This window comes from Mixophyes fleayi, chromosome 12, assembly GCF_038048845.1.
Source record: "Mixophyes fleayi isolate aMixFle1 chromosome 12, aMixFle1.hap1, whole genome shotgun sequence".
NCBI lineage: Eukaryota > Metazoa > Chordata > Amphibia > Anura > Limnodynastidae > Mixophyes > Mixophyes fleayi.
The window spans coordinates 77,225,112-77,240,446 of NC_134413.1; the positions used below are offsets into that span (position 1 = coordinate 77,225,112).

At 41.7% G+C, this 15,335-nt stretch overlaps 1 protein-coding gene across 1 annotated transcript in view; it reads right to left on the bottom strand.

Annotated features, from left to right (window-relative positions):
* CASQ1 (calsequestrin 1) overlaps window positions 1-15,335 on the bottom strand; it is a 57,766-nt gene that overhangs the window by 17,783 nt on the left and 24,648 nt on the right. Inside the window, exons 3-5 of the mRNA XM_075192551.1 lie at window positions 14,395-14,495; window positions 11,798-11,909; window positions 2-75 (exon numbers count right to left, since the gene is read on the bottom strand). Coding sequence (XP_075048652.1) covers window positions 2-75; window positions 11,798-11,909; window positions 14,395-14,495 — 287 coding nt within the window. The remainder of the gene's footprint in view (window position 1; window positions 76-11,797; window positions 11,910-14,394; window positions 14,496-15,335) is intronic.

Genomic DNA, 15,335 nt, shown 5'->3' on the forward strand with positions numbered 1-15,335 from the left:
CCTTGCTGTCGAAGGTGGCGAAGAATGGTATATAAGGATGGAATTCCTCTGCGGCGTCCTCATAGGCCTTGTAGTCTGAAAGTAGAGGAAAAGAAACATTATAGCCCCCGGTTAGATGTTCCGGATAACGTTAAGTCCTGTGGATAAAGTCAGGAATGGAACTGTACCACAATGAGCTGAACTTGGAAAATATTCTCTAACAAAATGAATCTACTCAAAGCATTTTGTATGAGGGTATTATGGCTTTGAATACATTACACAGTTCAATTTTAAAGGACGTTTTGGTTGAAATTGTTGCAGATTGGCTTTGTACGAAGGACTTTATGGGTATGAATGAAATATATATATATTTTTTTTTACTGTGAGTAAGTAAGTATCGATGTTATAAAATGGTTCACGACGGTAGACATGTATGGTCAGTCGGTTACTAGATATGTAGCCAGATTGGCCGTGCAAAATCGATAACTGAGCAGCTCGGTGCCACAGTGGTCAGCATTGCTACCATAGCGCCGGGGGCAAGGGTTCGATTCTGACCAGGGCCCTATCTGTGTGGAGTTACCGCATACTTGCCTACTTTTTGCAACTTGTTTCTGGGAGAGGGGCGTGACTGGAGGGCAGGGGACACGGCCAAAACGCGTCATTTTTACTCCGTAAAATGCTGTTTTGTCCCGGGGGGAGGGGCCAAAATGACGAAATTCACGGCGAATCGCGTCATTTTGGTACGACAGTAGCGGGATGCGGGAGATTTGCCAGCTCTCCCGGGAGTACGTGAGACCGACCCGAATTTTGGGAGTCTCCCGGACATTCCGGGAGAGTTGGTAAGTATGAGTTACCGTACATGATGGTATATCTAACGATTAGTCACTTAAGTACACCTGTGGTTGAGTAACTAGACACTTGTCATAGATGGCAAACCAATTAATCATGGATTTCATGGGTTATAGAACATAGTTATAAAGGGATCGTGACTGTTTCAAGGACCTGTGATTCTGCGATTAGGTCCACAATCGTCTCTGTTCCTCGTCCATCTGTACATTATAATGAAGAAATACCAGGATGGCTCAGTCTCAAAGGGACCAGTCATCCATTCTTGTTCAAGTTTTAAATTTAGCATCATTGCATTAGGCTCTTGCATTATTAAGAGCCGTATGGCCTGAGTCAGCCGCTCTCTCTCTCTATCCATCTCTTATCATTACATTACACATGTTGGAACATTAAAACAAATAATTTATACGCTGAAGTCTCGGATAAGTCACTGTGACTGGTGCAGAATCCGATAACCCGGCCGCTGCCAGGCTAAAAGCTTGGGGGGGAGATTGTGTTTTGTAGTAACTACGTTATTCATCTGTCTCCTCGTCCATTGTGACCCTTCATCATCTTTCTCTGCCAAGTGCACATTGAATTATGGGCGGCACGGTGGTTAACATTGTTGTCTCACAGTGCTGGGGTCGTGGGTTAATTTCCCACCCCAAAGACATACTGGTTAATTAGCTCTTGACAAAATTAATAGTAGTGCGTGTATGTCTGATTGGCAGGGAAGATAGATTGTAAGCTCCATTGATGTGAATAATTAAATGTTCTCTGTGCAGCGCTGTTTAATAGGTTGGCGCCATATAACTTAATTACGCTCCTCCACTAAGACCATGGACCAGAAGACGCCCCCTAAAGCTGAGGCTGTTTTAGCCCTCTGCACCCTTGGATATAAGTACAGCGGAGATCGCTATCTCAGGTGTCTTATTCTAAAACAGGCCCTGGACAAATCCTTGGAGCTAGTAAGGTAACGCGCCTGGAACAAATTACTGCTGGTGCCTAAGTTTTAGGAGTCATGGACATCTTCCCTGGCTCCTTTAAAAAACCCTGGCTTCTAGATTTGATTGGCATCTGAATTATTACATTATTTTGTTCACTACCGAAACACTGACAAATCAGTCATGATAACCGTGCTCCACCTCATTGGACGAAAGCACAACCTTGCTCCACCTCATTGGATGAAAGAAAAACCTTTGCTCCACCTCATTGGATGAAAGAAAAACCTTTGCTCCACCTCATTGGATAATAGGACAACCGTGCTCCATCTCATTGGATGATAGGACAACCTTGCTCCACCTCATTGGATGATAGGACAACCTTGCTCCACCTCATTGGATGAAAGGATAACCTTGCTCCACCTCATTGGATGAAAGGAAAACCTTGCTCCACCTCATTGGATGAAAGGATAACCTTGCTCTACCTCATTGGATGATAGGACAACTCACCCACCCCTTCTTACTAAATCTAAACCAATCAGGGTAACTTTGCAAGTTTTATAGTCAGAGATGCCTACACAGTTCAATTTGATGCAACCATCGCCTGTAGACAGCGGAGGCAGACATTTTGTAGGCTGAACATATTGTCCATGACAATGCAGCCTATCGATTCGCTGGGAACTAGTGACAACCCTGAGGCATGAGTCATTGGTTTCAAATGAGTTCGTAGGGTAAATATTGGTTCAGCCCACAAAAATGATTGCTTACTTATGTGAATGTTTCTATGTCAAGTTGGATGCGTTTTGAGATGTCTGGGCCCATGTTATTTGGGAAAGGCTATGTGAATTACATAATCCCAACATTCCTGTTTTTCCTTCGGACTCTCCCAGTTACTTGAATTCCCAAATAGTAAATATATTTCCGATATGAAAGTCCATTTAGAAATGCTCTAAAGTGGACGTAGACTAATTACTGCTTAACAAAACTGTTTGTTAAAATAATAAATCTGTTATTTACATCCAAAACGGACTAATGCTATTTTCTTCTTTTAAAAGTTGCTCTCACCATTATTAAACTGTATATCTGATGCACATTATAGGATGTACAAGACTTAGAACTTTACAAACAGAACCTGATGGAATCTAAGGGATAGATTTACGAAGGCTTCTAAAAAGTGGAGGTGTTGCCCATAGCAACCAATCAGATTCTAGCTATCATTTATCTCATACATTCTAGAACACGGTAGCTAGAATCTGATTGGTTGTTATGGGCAACACCTCCATTTTAGAAGCTTTAGTAAATCTACCCCTAAAACTCTACCAACTGTTTACCTGTGTTCATTTTGTTAAAACCCAGAGGTATTACTGATCCTAAAGGGTCTATTTATCAATGAGAGAAAAGCGAAAAAGGCTGTGATAAGCAGTGATAGAAAATCTTCCATATTGCCAGTAAACAGACTCCGGAATGTTCTATAAGCAGCGATTCCTCTTTATATCTCCAGTTGGTATCACAAGATGAAACGGAATTATGTTCGGGTTAAGTTTGTAAAATGTTTGAGTTGTACACGGAGGCCGTGATATACGTTACGGATCGTTTAGCTAAAGTGCCGGCTGAGCGGTGACAAATGGTAAAAATTGTTCATAACATCATACATTGCATTTACACGGTATCACAGATCTGTCTGCTCCCCTCGTCTTGTTGTCTAAGCAGGTGCTAGTCACGCTGTGGCTTACTCATTACTCTGGGAGCGCGCTCGCTGCACGCTTGTCATGACTGTGTGGGTAGGGGATGGGGAAGATATGCAAATGCACAAGGATTTAATGTACTGCGAAGCTGAAGTCGCAGCCGCATGTTATTAGAAAACAAACTGATATCTCCAATGGGGGTTGGTTGTGGCAGGGAAGTTCAATGCTGAAATTTCATTAACCCCTTTATATGAAAACAGGGAGCCAGCAGTGTTGAGGTCATGCCAATAATCCCTTTCCCGTGATCCTTTGGGGCAGTTCCAGTGGCACCCATTGTCTACGTTTCCGTTCCCATGTTTGGTTGGAAAGTTGCTCAGGCCATGTGCTGCTGGCGTAGATCCGATACGCTGCTGAGCCCAGCAAGCTGTCACTCTAATGATGCTAACAAGGCCAGATGAAGATTATCTCCCAAAACACAGCTCTCCTAATCGATACAGGCTTTTTCGAGGAACAAAGGCTGGCTGTTCCCCTGCCAGACGCCCATTACGAAACTCAAGGGCGAGCGGCTCTTGGTATTTGGAAAATGTGCACGTTTTATATTGTAAACACAGTTTACATTACAGCTACTCTTCAGACATTATAAAAGACAAGCTTGTGCTCTTTAGAATGGGGGTAGGATTGGAGGGGTTTCCCATAACCCTTAGTTCCCTTAAATAGTAGAATGAAATGGGGTTGATATCTTGCAATCACTACCATTAACACTATATAGCTACCTGTCCTACTTTACTAAAGCAGCATGGCCAGCAAACATCCCATCTTCCTGGGTGTGAGTTAGTTAGGCCTGGGGTGGTATATTAATGTCAGTACGAGCTCGTGGGCATGATAGAGAGTCGTGGTTGAACAAAACTCCGGCGTGCCCTAGGGTAGGATTCCATTTGTAACCTTCAAGGTCAGAGGGCTTACCTTTGAGATACATTATTATTATTAATATTAATTTTTATTTATAGGGCGCCACAAGGTGTCCGTGGCGCCGTAAAGGGACAAAACGAATTACAATACAAGGTGAGACAGCACAGTACAGTAAACAGTAAGCACAGTAACTCAGTAAGCTCAATGCACAGCTAGAGAGGGTGGGGAAAGGGGGAGGGAGGATTGGCAAACAACGGAGCCCAAGAAGGAGGGCGCGGAAGACAGTGAGACCCCCAGAGGGGACGGGGGGAGGAGGGTCGTCGAGGAGGAGGGCAAAGTAGCTGGAAAGCAGAGTTAGAAGTGGTGGAAACAGGAGGAGAGATGGCCCTGCTCAGAGGAGCGTACAATCTAAGGGAAGGGGTGGACAGACAAAGAGACGCAGGGGAGAGAGGGAGAATAGGGGGACAGGGGCGGGGAAGGGGAAAGAAGGAGGAGAGGCAGCAGAAAAGGTAGGGAGTTAAGTGGGAGACTAAAAAGGCTTTAAGAAAAAGGTGGGTTTTTAAAGCCCGTTTAAAACTGGACAGATTAGGGGAAGTTCTGATGGAGGGAGGAAGCTTGTTCCAGTGGAGGAGGGATGTCACTATTCCCTTTTGACTATAGCCGAGACAAGTGATTTTTTGACTATAGCAAATTGTTGAGTGCCAGAACGAGCTTGAGTTCCGAAAGTGAGACTCGGGGTGTTGTTAGCCTGGCCTGTTGGGGACTCAAGTAGTGTGAGCTTAGAGGTTCGCCCTCCTGCAGATGCATATATTCAAAGACTGACCGTCCAAGAGTCCCAAACATCTCTGTGAGATAAAAGGGGGAGATCCCTGTTCTGTGTAGGAGATGTAGAGGACAACATGGTCCAGTAGTGCAGAGGGGAGGAAATGTGTAACAGAGTGACCGCTCCTCCAGAGTCTAGTGATGAACTTTGTGATAAACTGACGTTTAGTAATGAATCTAAGAACTGTGTTCAAGAGTAGAATGGAAAATCTAGTAAAGTTATTGGGTTATTGGCACAAAGCTTTGTAGAAAAGAATTTACAGTCAAACCAGCTGGAGAAAACACGCTTGAGGCATATAGTCTGACCATCTCTAGATGTTTGAGGCCAACAAAGGTTTCCTACAGGGTGATGCCCTACTAAAGCATTGATAAAGGAGTTCCAAGCCTTTGAGATCGTGAAGGTTTTCTGTCTACTGCTGCCAGGGAGGTCACTTTTCAATAATGAAGAACTTTAATAAGCAGCAGAGAATGTGGGGAAAGCACTGAATGTCTTGTCTTCACAATATCTGGGGCTGCTGAGAGCTCCCCAAAAAGTGAGACCATGAGGAGTAAGACATGGGTCAAACTGCTCTCCATACTGTCAGGGGGCAGGACCGAGAGAGAGAGAACCACTTGGGGCTGTGTTGCGAACTGTATACTGTCTCATCTCTCAGGATCCAGAAGTTTATGGGTTTAAAGACTCGTTTTCCAGGTTCCCCAAGAAGCCAAGGTCAGGTCAGAGCTCAGGACTGTGTGTTCTACTCCCACTCTTCCCAAATGCAGCGGGGTGAAGAGCGAGAGCCGCCCTGCAAAAGGTGGGCATGGAGGACCAGACCCTGAAAGAGGTCTCATCTGTGGCCAAGTTGGAGGCTATTTCCTGCCATTGTGAATGGTGATGCTAAGAGTGGATGGAGAGAGTCCAGGGCAAATGAGGATTTTGCCACATGACAAACATCGTTACGATACCCACAGCGGTTTTAACAAATGCTGGATGGACCGATGTACTTTTAGTGCCTTGTTTCTTAGGGATATCAGTAGTTCTTTTTGAACTGATAACTTGTATTCTCTTGAATTGTGGCTCATCCCAGACAATGGCTAACTCCAGTGTGTAGAGAAGACAAGTAAACTTTAAGTGATGACCTCATTGTCCAACTGATGCCGATTAGCACAAGTGGAAATAACTTGACTCTTCTCTACTTCATACAGATAAATCGTAGACTGTTAATTTGCATACATAGAGTGTTGTGTTTGTCGGTGGTTGATTTTTGAGGGTTTTAAGAGGATGTTCTTTAATTTTATGAAATAGTTGATTAATGGGAGGTCTTGTTTAATGGGTCCTCTGTTTTGTTAATCTCAAAGGTTCTATGAACAGGCAGACCCATGGTGCTGCGGAAGCAGGTTTTGTTTACGGGGACAGAGTGAATGGACTCTGCTGACTCACTAAATCCCTTAATACCCCCCTTTTTATCGGCCTTACAGATGGGCAATTAACCCTGTAAGAGAATAGTTGCAATTTCTGTCATCAGCCTGTTGTTGCTCACTGGTGCCCACAATAGTGGATGGTATAGTCCCAAAGGGGCACGGTTTAAAGATGCTAAGTTACGTATATAGCCCAGAGGAAGCAAGGCGTTTACTTCTGTTTTCTGAACTTCTTTAGAACAATGGTAAATGGAATCTGGTTGCTATGGGTTACAGAACCTTTCTCTCTGTTCTCTTTGTTTAATTCAGAAAATCTTCTTACTAATTTGACTGATGTAAAACACACAAGGCTTAAGTAATCACAAACCTCTGCATTGGGGCTTGAAAGTAGAGATGTTCACTGACCCCCGTGTTCTGGTTTTGGTTTTGGATCTGGATTAACTTCATGTTTTGGCATAACCGCCCTTGTGTGTTTTGGTTTTGGATCCTGATTTTTATTCCAAAATCCATTTTTGCTAAAATGACATATTTTTGCTTCCCCCCCCTACAGTATTATTAACCTCAATAACACTCATTTCAAGTCATTTGCAGTCAATTTTGACTACCTCACAGGTCACAATATTATTTTCATACACTTTCAAACAAAGACTGCAGATTTAGAAGACCAAGCCTGCCAGACCTATTATTTGTATTTCAGCAATGACAATTAGCAATGGAGCTCTCCTGAATGTCACTGTAGACTTTGAAGAACACTGCTACCCCTCCTCTTTCTATTCTATCTATGACGCTGCCCAACTGCACTAGAGACTGCCAAGAACTGTGCTACCCCTTCTGTGTCCCTCTGCGAAATGGTGCTGGATCACCGTGGAGGGCGGTGCTTATAGAATCCAAAACTCCTGAGATCCGTTATCCGACGACGTCACAATGACGTTTTGCCTCGTTTTCAATTCCAAGGGCGCGCGAAAGTACCGAGCCGTCTCGGTACTCGGATCTGCTCATTTCGGGTGTGTTTGGTTTTTGGGGAACCGAGCCTGAGCATCTCTACTTTGAAAGTAGTAGTTACTGGAGTTTGTGTAGTAATAATAATCATATTTTTTTATATAGCATTTTTCTCCCAGTAGGATTCAGTGTGTTTACGCTATATGATAACTTTGGCGCTAATTAGCAGAAAAGCACCCGCTAAGAGTTAGGCAACGGGACATGACCATTGCGTGGACCCTTCGAAGGTCCTGCTGCTACTGTACTTGCAGGGGAGGTCACATTGGTCCAGAGGGTCGGCTCCGGAAGACTTCCTCTGTGATTGGACAGTGAGATATTGCTGGCCTTGAGCAAGTCCTGGCGAAGGTGGGACAGGAGGAGGGAGTAAGAGGTAGGGGGGGGGTGCAGTGTCCTGTCTGGCGCTGAAAGGGCCGATATACCTGGGTTTGGCGCACTCACGACCCTCTTGAAAAAAAAACATGAAAAGAAATGGAGAATTTATACTAGAGTTTTTTGTTCAAGATGATGCAGCCTGTGTTGAGATTAAGGGGAGGGGGCTTGTTAGTTGTCCGTGTTAAAAGGGGGTATGTCGTGCCGATAAATTTGAGGGCATACCTAGGTCCCGGCCTTGATCACACCTCTGCTTGTGATTGCCATCGCGTCTGAGCGTCAGGTGGAAGGGCACTCAATCCGTGACCCTGGGAGATGGTAGTTGGACATAGTATACGTGGCTCTTTGGGGGGCATTTAATTGCCTGGTACACCCCTACCCCTTAAGTTTAAGTTGTTTACAGTTTATTTAAAGGCCGTGGCCAAATTCTCTCTACTGCTAAGTTTGTTGTCATTTTTTGGGGTTAGTTACTACTTTGGACACAATCTTCTCCATCTTCGGCCCTGGCGGTGAGTAAATTCTTAGAGGCGCACAGATAATAGATTGTATGTGAGGGCTGTTCAATAGACTGCCCTCCGCCCGCCCTGTGCCTACCGGCCCACGCTCTCCAACCCTCTCATTGTGCCGTGGATCTGCTGAGTATCATAATCTGGATTCATCCCCTGCTCACAGGGCTTCACGGATAGAAAATTCCTCTAACAGACTGCATTGAAAAGCCGCCGTCAGCATTTTACAGGCCTCAGTTTTTAACCCCCGTAACCCAGCAAATTTGTGTTGTCGAAGAGAGAAGATCGTACAGTATGAACCTAAAAATATTAACAATACCATAAAAACTGAGTGGTGTGTGTATGTGTATATATATATATATATATATATATATATATATATATATATATATATATATAATATAGAAATATTTTGTGTATATAGTTACTTTCATACCGGGTGCATTTTTGCTTCACTGACATTTCCGCATTCCATCACGGAACACTTTCATTCCATCACGGAACACTTTCATTCCATCACGGAACACTTACATTCCATCACGGAACACTTTCACAATGAGTCAGAAGACACAAGTGACATCACTAATCTCCAAATATAAGGCTATGCTATGTGTGTATGTGTATATAAAGCCTGAACAGTCAATATTTAAAGCAACCTGCACTTTTTTAATGTATTATACTGTGGGATATTTTACTCCCAATTCTTTTAAAATGCCAAATGTTTCATTTTTTTTACATCGAGCGCATAAAGCTAAATATTTCATCACGCAGCATTGGCGTTTAGCCTATGTAAGTCTGCCTGCTTTATGCAATATTTATCTGCCACCAGTTGGTGCCTCTTTTATTAATGTTATTTATATTATATTGTTTGGGACTCCGCACAACCCCGATAGACCGTCCACATTACATTCTCTGCGCTGAGCCGTCATTTTTCAAGATGGCAATTTTATTAAAGACAAAGTCCATCGGGGGTTTTGCCTTTAATAAAATTGCCATTTAAAAAAAATGACGACCAGCCGTCGCTTAGTCAATATACCCCTTTAGTCTATAATGGTACTATCCAGTACAGCTATATTGTTGTCTTGTTTATATTGCTAGTAATGCCAATTTTTTCTTACAATCATGATGGTTTTAATTAGCAAACGTTAGACTTTAATGAATGGATATTGCTAATATCATTAACCTGTCCTGCTAAATCGCAAACGGTAAAACATAAAAAGGCAGCTAAATTGTTTATTATACAATCAAACTAACCAATAGTGGAGGGTCAATTCAATGTATAATTTCAATCAGTAGAAGATGTAAGAGACATCTCTTCATAAATGTGAGAGTGATAAATGTGTATATTATAGTGAATTATTTTAGCATTTGCAGACTGAATAGCTATGAAAATGTATTTTATAGTAAGAGGTATTTGGCTGGAAATTCAAAGGGCAAAGACAATTCGATAACAGAGATTGCTAGTTCTGATTGCCTTTTTATTAAAAATATACGCGTACAAAGGTTATTATAGAGGTAAAAAAAACTTAAATCCAGCACATCTTACTGCTATTGATTCCAGTCAGCAATTTGGGATGTGAGGCAAAGTTTCAGGGAAATATGGCAGCAAGCGTGGAGTAACTTGTGAATGATTTTACAGGATAACAGAGCTGCTGTGACAATGTGTATTTAAAGCAGCGCGTCGCTCCTTTTCCTTTTCTCGGGCCTCGTGTGGATAATTTGGATGTGTTGATCAGCCAGAAATAATATAATGTACTAAAAAAAACTAGTTACCCATGTGGAAAGTGTAGTGTCTACGTAATGCTTATTATTACTGTAAATAACATGAAACAAAACGGCAGATTCACAAAAGGCAGCACCTTTTTTTATGTTTAAATGCAAAGTGTTAAAAATCTCCGTAATAATGATATATTTGCAAAAGAGCTTACATTCATTTGGGAAAACATCATTTCTAATAAGGTAAAAAAGCGATTTTCTTTTTTAACGCATTTGTTATTTACTAAACTGCAGGTTTGAAAAAGTGGAGATGTTGCCTATAGCAACCAATCAGATTCTAGCTGTCATTTTGTCGAATGCACTAAATAAATGACAACTAGAATCTGATTGGTTGCTATAGGCAACATCTCCACTTTTCCAAACCCGCAGTTTAGTAAATATACCCCCATGTGTTTTATAGTGGAGCTAGTTTTTCTTAAATATAATTAATGCCAATATAATATATATATATTTTTACAAATATGTTAATATAATTAAAGGATAAATATATAGCAAAAAAGCATGGCAACAATACTTTGCTATACTAAAAAGTGTGAGATGATATAGATTAAGCAAATTATAATATTTGTCTTGCAATAATGACACTATATATAGCTAATGTACTCTCTCTACTGTAAATTATAACCCTATAATGAACACGGATCTCCCTGGTCACTTCTATTATCTAAAATAAATTACTTTAGGGGATGAAGTTATTCTATGCAACATACAAGTTCTAAAGAACACTGAACTCATGACCTCAGAACTCACCGATTTATACAGATATTTTTATTTGTCCATATAAGCATTACTAATATATTATATTATTATATTATATAACATTATATAATTATTACACATGCATGTTCTGGATAGAGTCATTGATCAATATTAGTTAATGACATTTTCTATTGAAAACAGTCCTAATTTTGGTGTACTTTGCATAAACTACCAGTTTTTGTTAAATTGATTGTACCCAGGGGCAGGGGGGTCATCAGCCCCCTAGGTCAGTCCATAGCGGGCTACCCAGGGGCAAACATAGGATTTGCAGAGGGGGGTTTCCACACGATACCGCCAGTGGGCGTGACCAGCATGCATGGGGGCGTGGCTATAATTTTAGAGAGTGCTTGGTTGCTCTCCAACGCTTTCTATCCCCATAATATACATGGTCAATGCTACGTGCACTACTGTTAGCTGCACGCAGCTCTCTCTTTTCAAGCAGAGCCGTGTGAAGCGAGACAGGGTCCAGCCACCTCAATTATACACTGCCCCAGGCTTGGAAGGGGGTTTCCAGGCACTAGGAACCCCCCCCCCCCCCCCCCTCGGTTTGCCTATGCTACCTTGGGCTGGGTCACTGGGCCAACTGCATTTTTTTCCCTTTAAAATATTCCTAATAGACTGTTGAGTCGAGTCTAAAATTTGCTAGCCTTACCCTGATTGTGCCCGAATTTTAATCCTGTTCTTTAAAATGATGTTTATGGCATTCAAACTGGCCCCATAAATTGCTGAATATAATGTTCTTCGAAAACACTGGCCCTGCATATCATAGCGCCACCTCCGTGAATTCCATCCTTTGTGTCTCAACGTCCACCAATAAACTTGTACTTACGTTCGGAATCTTCGTTTTTGAAGTATCCAATGAGCTTAGGTTCATCCTCAATGTTCTCAAAGGCAGCAAGTTCATGGCTTCCATCGATGAACTCCACGGGATCCTCAAGAACCTGGTAAAGGACAACGACTACTTTAGTAAAGTCCTTCTGCTGGTAGACTTTTTGTGGGGGGATTTTGGGAACCACTTATCCCTTCCCGAGTGTTTTTAGGCCTGTTTCTGATCCGCATGCTGTTTGAGCTATATTCAGAATGCAAGAGGAACCACCTTTGACTTTGTGAATTATGGAGGCAGTCGTTATTTATTGATTGTGGGGGCCAATCATATTTATATTAAGGGTCAAAATTATTGTATTATATTATGGGGGAAATATGAATATATAATTACATTAAGTGGAAATGCTATTTGATTGCTAATGGGGGCAGTATTTAGTTTTGATGGTGAGATATTGTATTTGATATACTTTGCTGTTTAGCCCTTGTTTTGTATCACATATAACGATTGCACATTCTGGGCCATGATTCAACTTCAGAAGCAAGACGCTTTGCGTGCCATATTCTGCTTGGAACAGCTCTTCTATCGAAACGCATCTTGAGATCCGCTCGGATTGGAATGTGGTTGGACATACGCTCAAGTTCTGCGCTCGTTTCTTAAACGTGAGTTGCATGCAGGTTGTGTCCGAAGTTGAATCGGGCCCTCTATCCCCGTGTGTCTGCAATAGTGGTCACAAATCGGCTTTTGCAGATTTGATGATGTGTAATGTAATATATAAAGCAAGCACAAGTTTCCTATTATAAATGTCATTACTTAGACATATATTTATCTGATGTTTTACAGACGTCGTTATAACTTTATGTTGGAATGAAAGTTGGTTCCAATTCTCCTATCTCCTGGGGTCATTGTTTCACTTAACGTGCTGTGTTCTGAATGCTCTAGTGTTCGGTGAAATTCATAAATTAGGATTCCTGCGCAGCCGCCAAGTCTGACAAAGAAAGTTAATTGCCAAATTGAGCATTAATAATCTTTCCGGGTCAGACCGTGTTTTTCAAAACCTATCTCTTTCCCAGGAACTGGATTTCATTCGCACTGTGCAATCTTCCCCCTTTAGTTCTATTCGGGAGGTGTAATTGGGGTCAGTTGGGATTTAATTCTGTAAACACGGCCAGGATTTATTTTCGGTGCCAAACAGAGTGTGTCCTCTTTAAATAATTCAGCCGGTAACTAGTGGCGGGAGGAATCTTAATGATCAACAAGAGGTGTTTGCCAAAATGTTGTCGATTTAGCTTGAAATGTGGCATCTACCTACAGATAAAGCCTCTTCCATCACAGATACTCATGTCTCACTCCTCACCTCTAAAATCATCTCTATTTTCTCTCCCAATCTGCCCTCCCACCGTCATCTGTCTCTTTACTGTGCGCTTAGTGATGTATGTCTTCTACTAATGCTGCAATTCTGTCGCTTCTCCTCCTGACTCTCTCATCACCTCTTAGTTACTGTCCTCCTCATTTCTATCTGCTGTCTCTTTCCTCAACGCCTGCCCTTCTCTTCACCTGTTGTTTAATTCAGTTACAGTCTCTCTTATTTCTCGTCTCCTCTCGTTACCTCCTGTCTCCCATCTCTCACTCTTTTTTTTGACACTTGTCCACCTTGCAATTTCGTTTGCTGGCTGTCTCTACTCTTTCTCTTAATGTCTGTCTCTTTCTTCTCCCATCACTGACAATCTACTTTCTCTCTCTCTCTCTGCATCACCTGTGCCCCTTTATTTCTTTACTGCCTTTCATCACTCTCTTCACCATCTGTCTCCCTCCTCCCTCTATTGCACATCGAACTACTCTCTCCTTCTCCGTCTCTTTACCCTCTATTCATCCCCTGTTTCTCTTGTATGTCTTCACCGAATGTCTCCTTTCTCTCTCTGTATCACCTGTGTCCCTTGATTTCTTTACTGCCTTTCTTCTTTCTCTTCACCATCTATCTCTCTCCTCTCTCTATTGCACATCTCACTACTCTCTCTCCTTCTCCGTCTCTTTACCCTCTATTCATCCCCTGTTTCCCTTGTATGTCTTCACCTCCTGTCTCCTTCCTCTGTCTTCCCTGCCTATATACCATCCCTCTCTTCACATCTAACTCTTTAGTCTTCACATTATATAACCCTTCTTCCTCTTAACTGCTGGCTGTCTCTCTTTCCTTTCTTCTCTGTCTGTCACACTTCTTTCTCTTTCCGCCCTCTCTTCGCTCTCTACACCTTGTCTATCCCATCTTTACTGGACCTCACAGAAAAATTATGACCAGCCTCTCCAAACACTGCCTAACACTCTGCATGTTTGGCTCCATCCACGATACACACCAACTGTTTTTTTTAGATCTAATTGGATGCAAATCACAGAATGTATTGGCCACGTAAGACTGTAGTTTGGATGGAAATGTAATTTGCTACAACAAGGAACCAAAACTCTGTATCAACAGCAAATGTTCCGTAGCATGAAATCCCACAATTCTAATTGTAATCAGTAGGAATCATAAATCATATGGTGTAATTTTGTCCAAGTAGTTGAAAAAAAATAGTTGCATAGTTTAGCCAAGGAAACTCATGACTTACGTCAAGTAAGAATTCCACCAAAGTATCTGCTGAAAACTCCCCATCATACTCAATAACTTCGTCGTCCTTGAACACGTAGATGCTATCTTCTTCATCCAGTCCTGAGAGACGAGACAAATAAAAACGAGAAAAGAAAATTTAAAATACTATTGTCGTTCTGAAAATTTTGGCAAATTCCGACTAATTTTGCAAGTTCGTCAAAAAAAATTGTGCTTATAACCATATTAGCAATCATTATATGAAAATTGGATTCCAACTGTCTGCAGCAGATTACGTTTGCATCTATGTTAAACGTACGAGCCCCTTATCTTATTTTATCGTACACATTGACTTGTTTCTGCTTTATCCAATGCAGCCTCACATAGGATATGACACATCTTATCCACTGTCCACATCGTAAATATTAATATGGTAATATAACCTTTGTGATGATTCAGTGGAATGAAATATAAACATACAGACTGAGAGTTCGTGTTTGCACCAAGACAATTGCATTTCATCTCAAGTATTATATTGCTATAGTTACTGAGTTGTTTATTAACACACATTAAGGGGCAACTGCACTAACCACTAAGTGGTTTGCAGAAGTCCAGCTTTGTGCTCTTTTGCCCCACCTAGTGCATTATAAGGTGTACTACCATATTGTTCTTTTGGGAATTGCCCATGTTCAGTTTGTATACATCCACTTTCACGGGTTTGCAGGTAGTCATGACCATATGTGAGGTGAAAAATGAAGAGTAGTTGTTTTGAAGTCTACCTGTTTCGGCTATACCATCCTGTTATGGCACTTCCCGTAAAGACCTATAAATAAGCACGTGACCTCACAAAATTCCAATTTCAAAGTGGAAGTGATGTTTCCTATGACAATTAGGGGTCTATTTATTAATTATTTTTTTAATCGCTCTTCAGATGGGTTTCCAAAAACAGTTCAAAAACAAGTC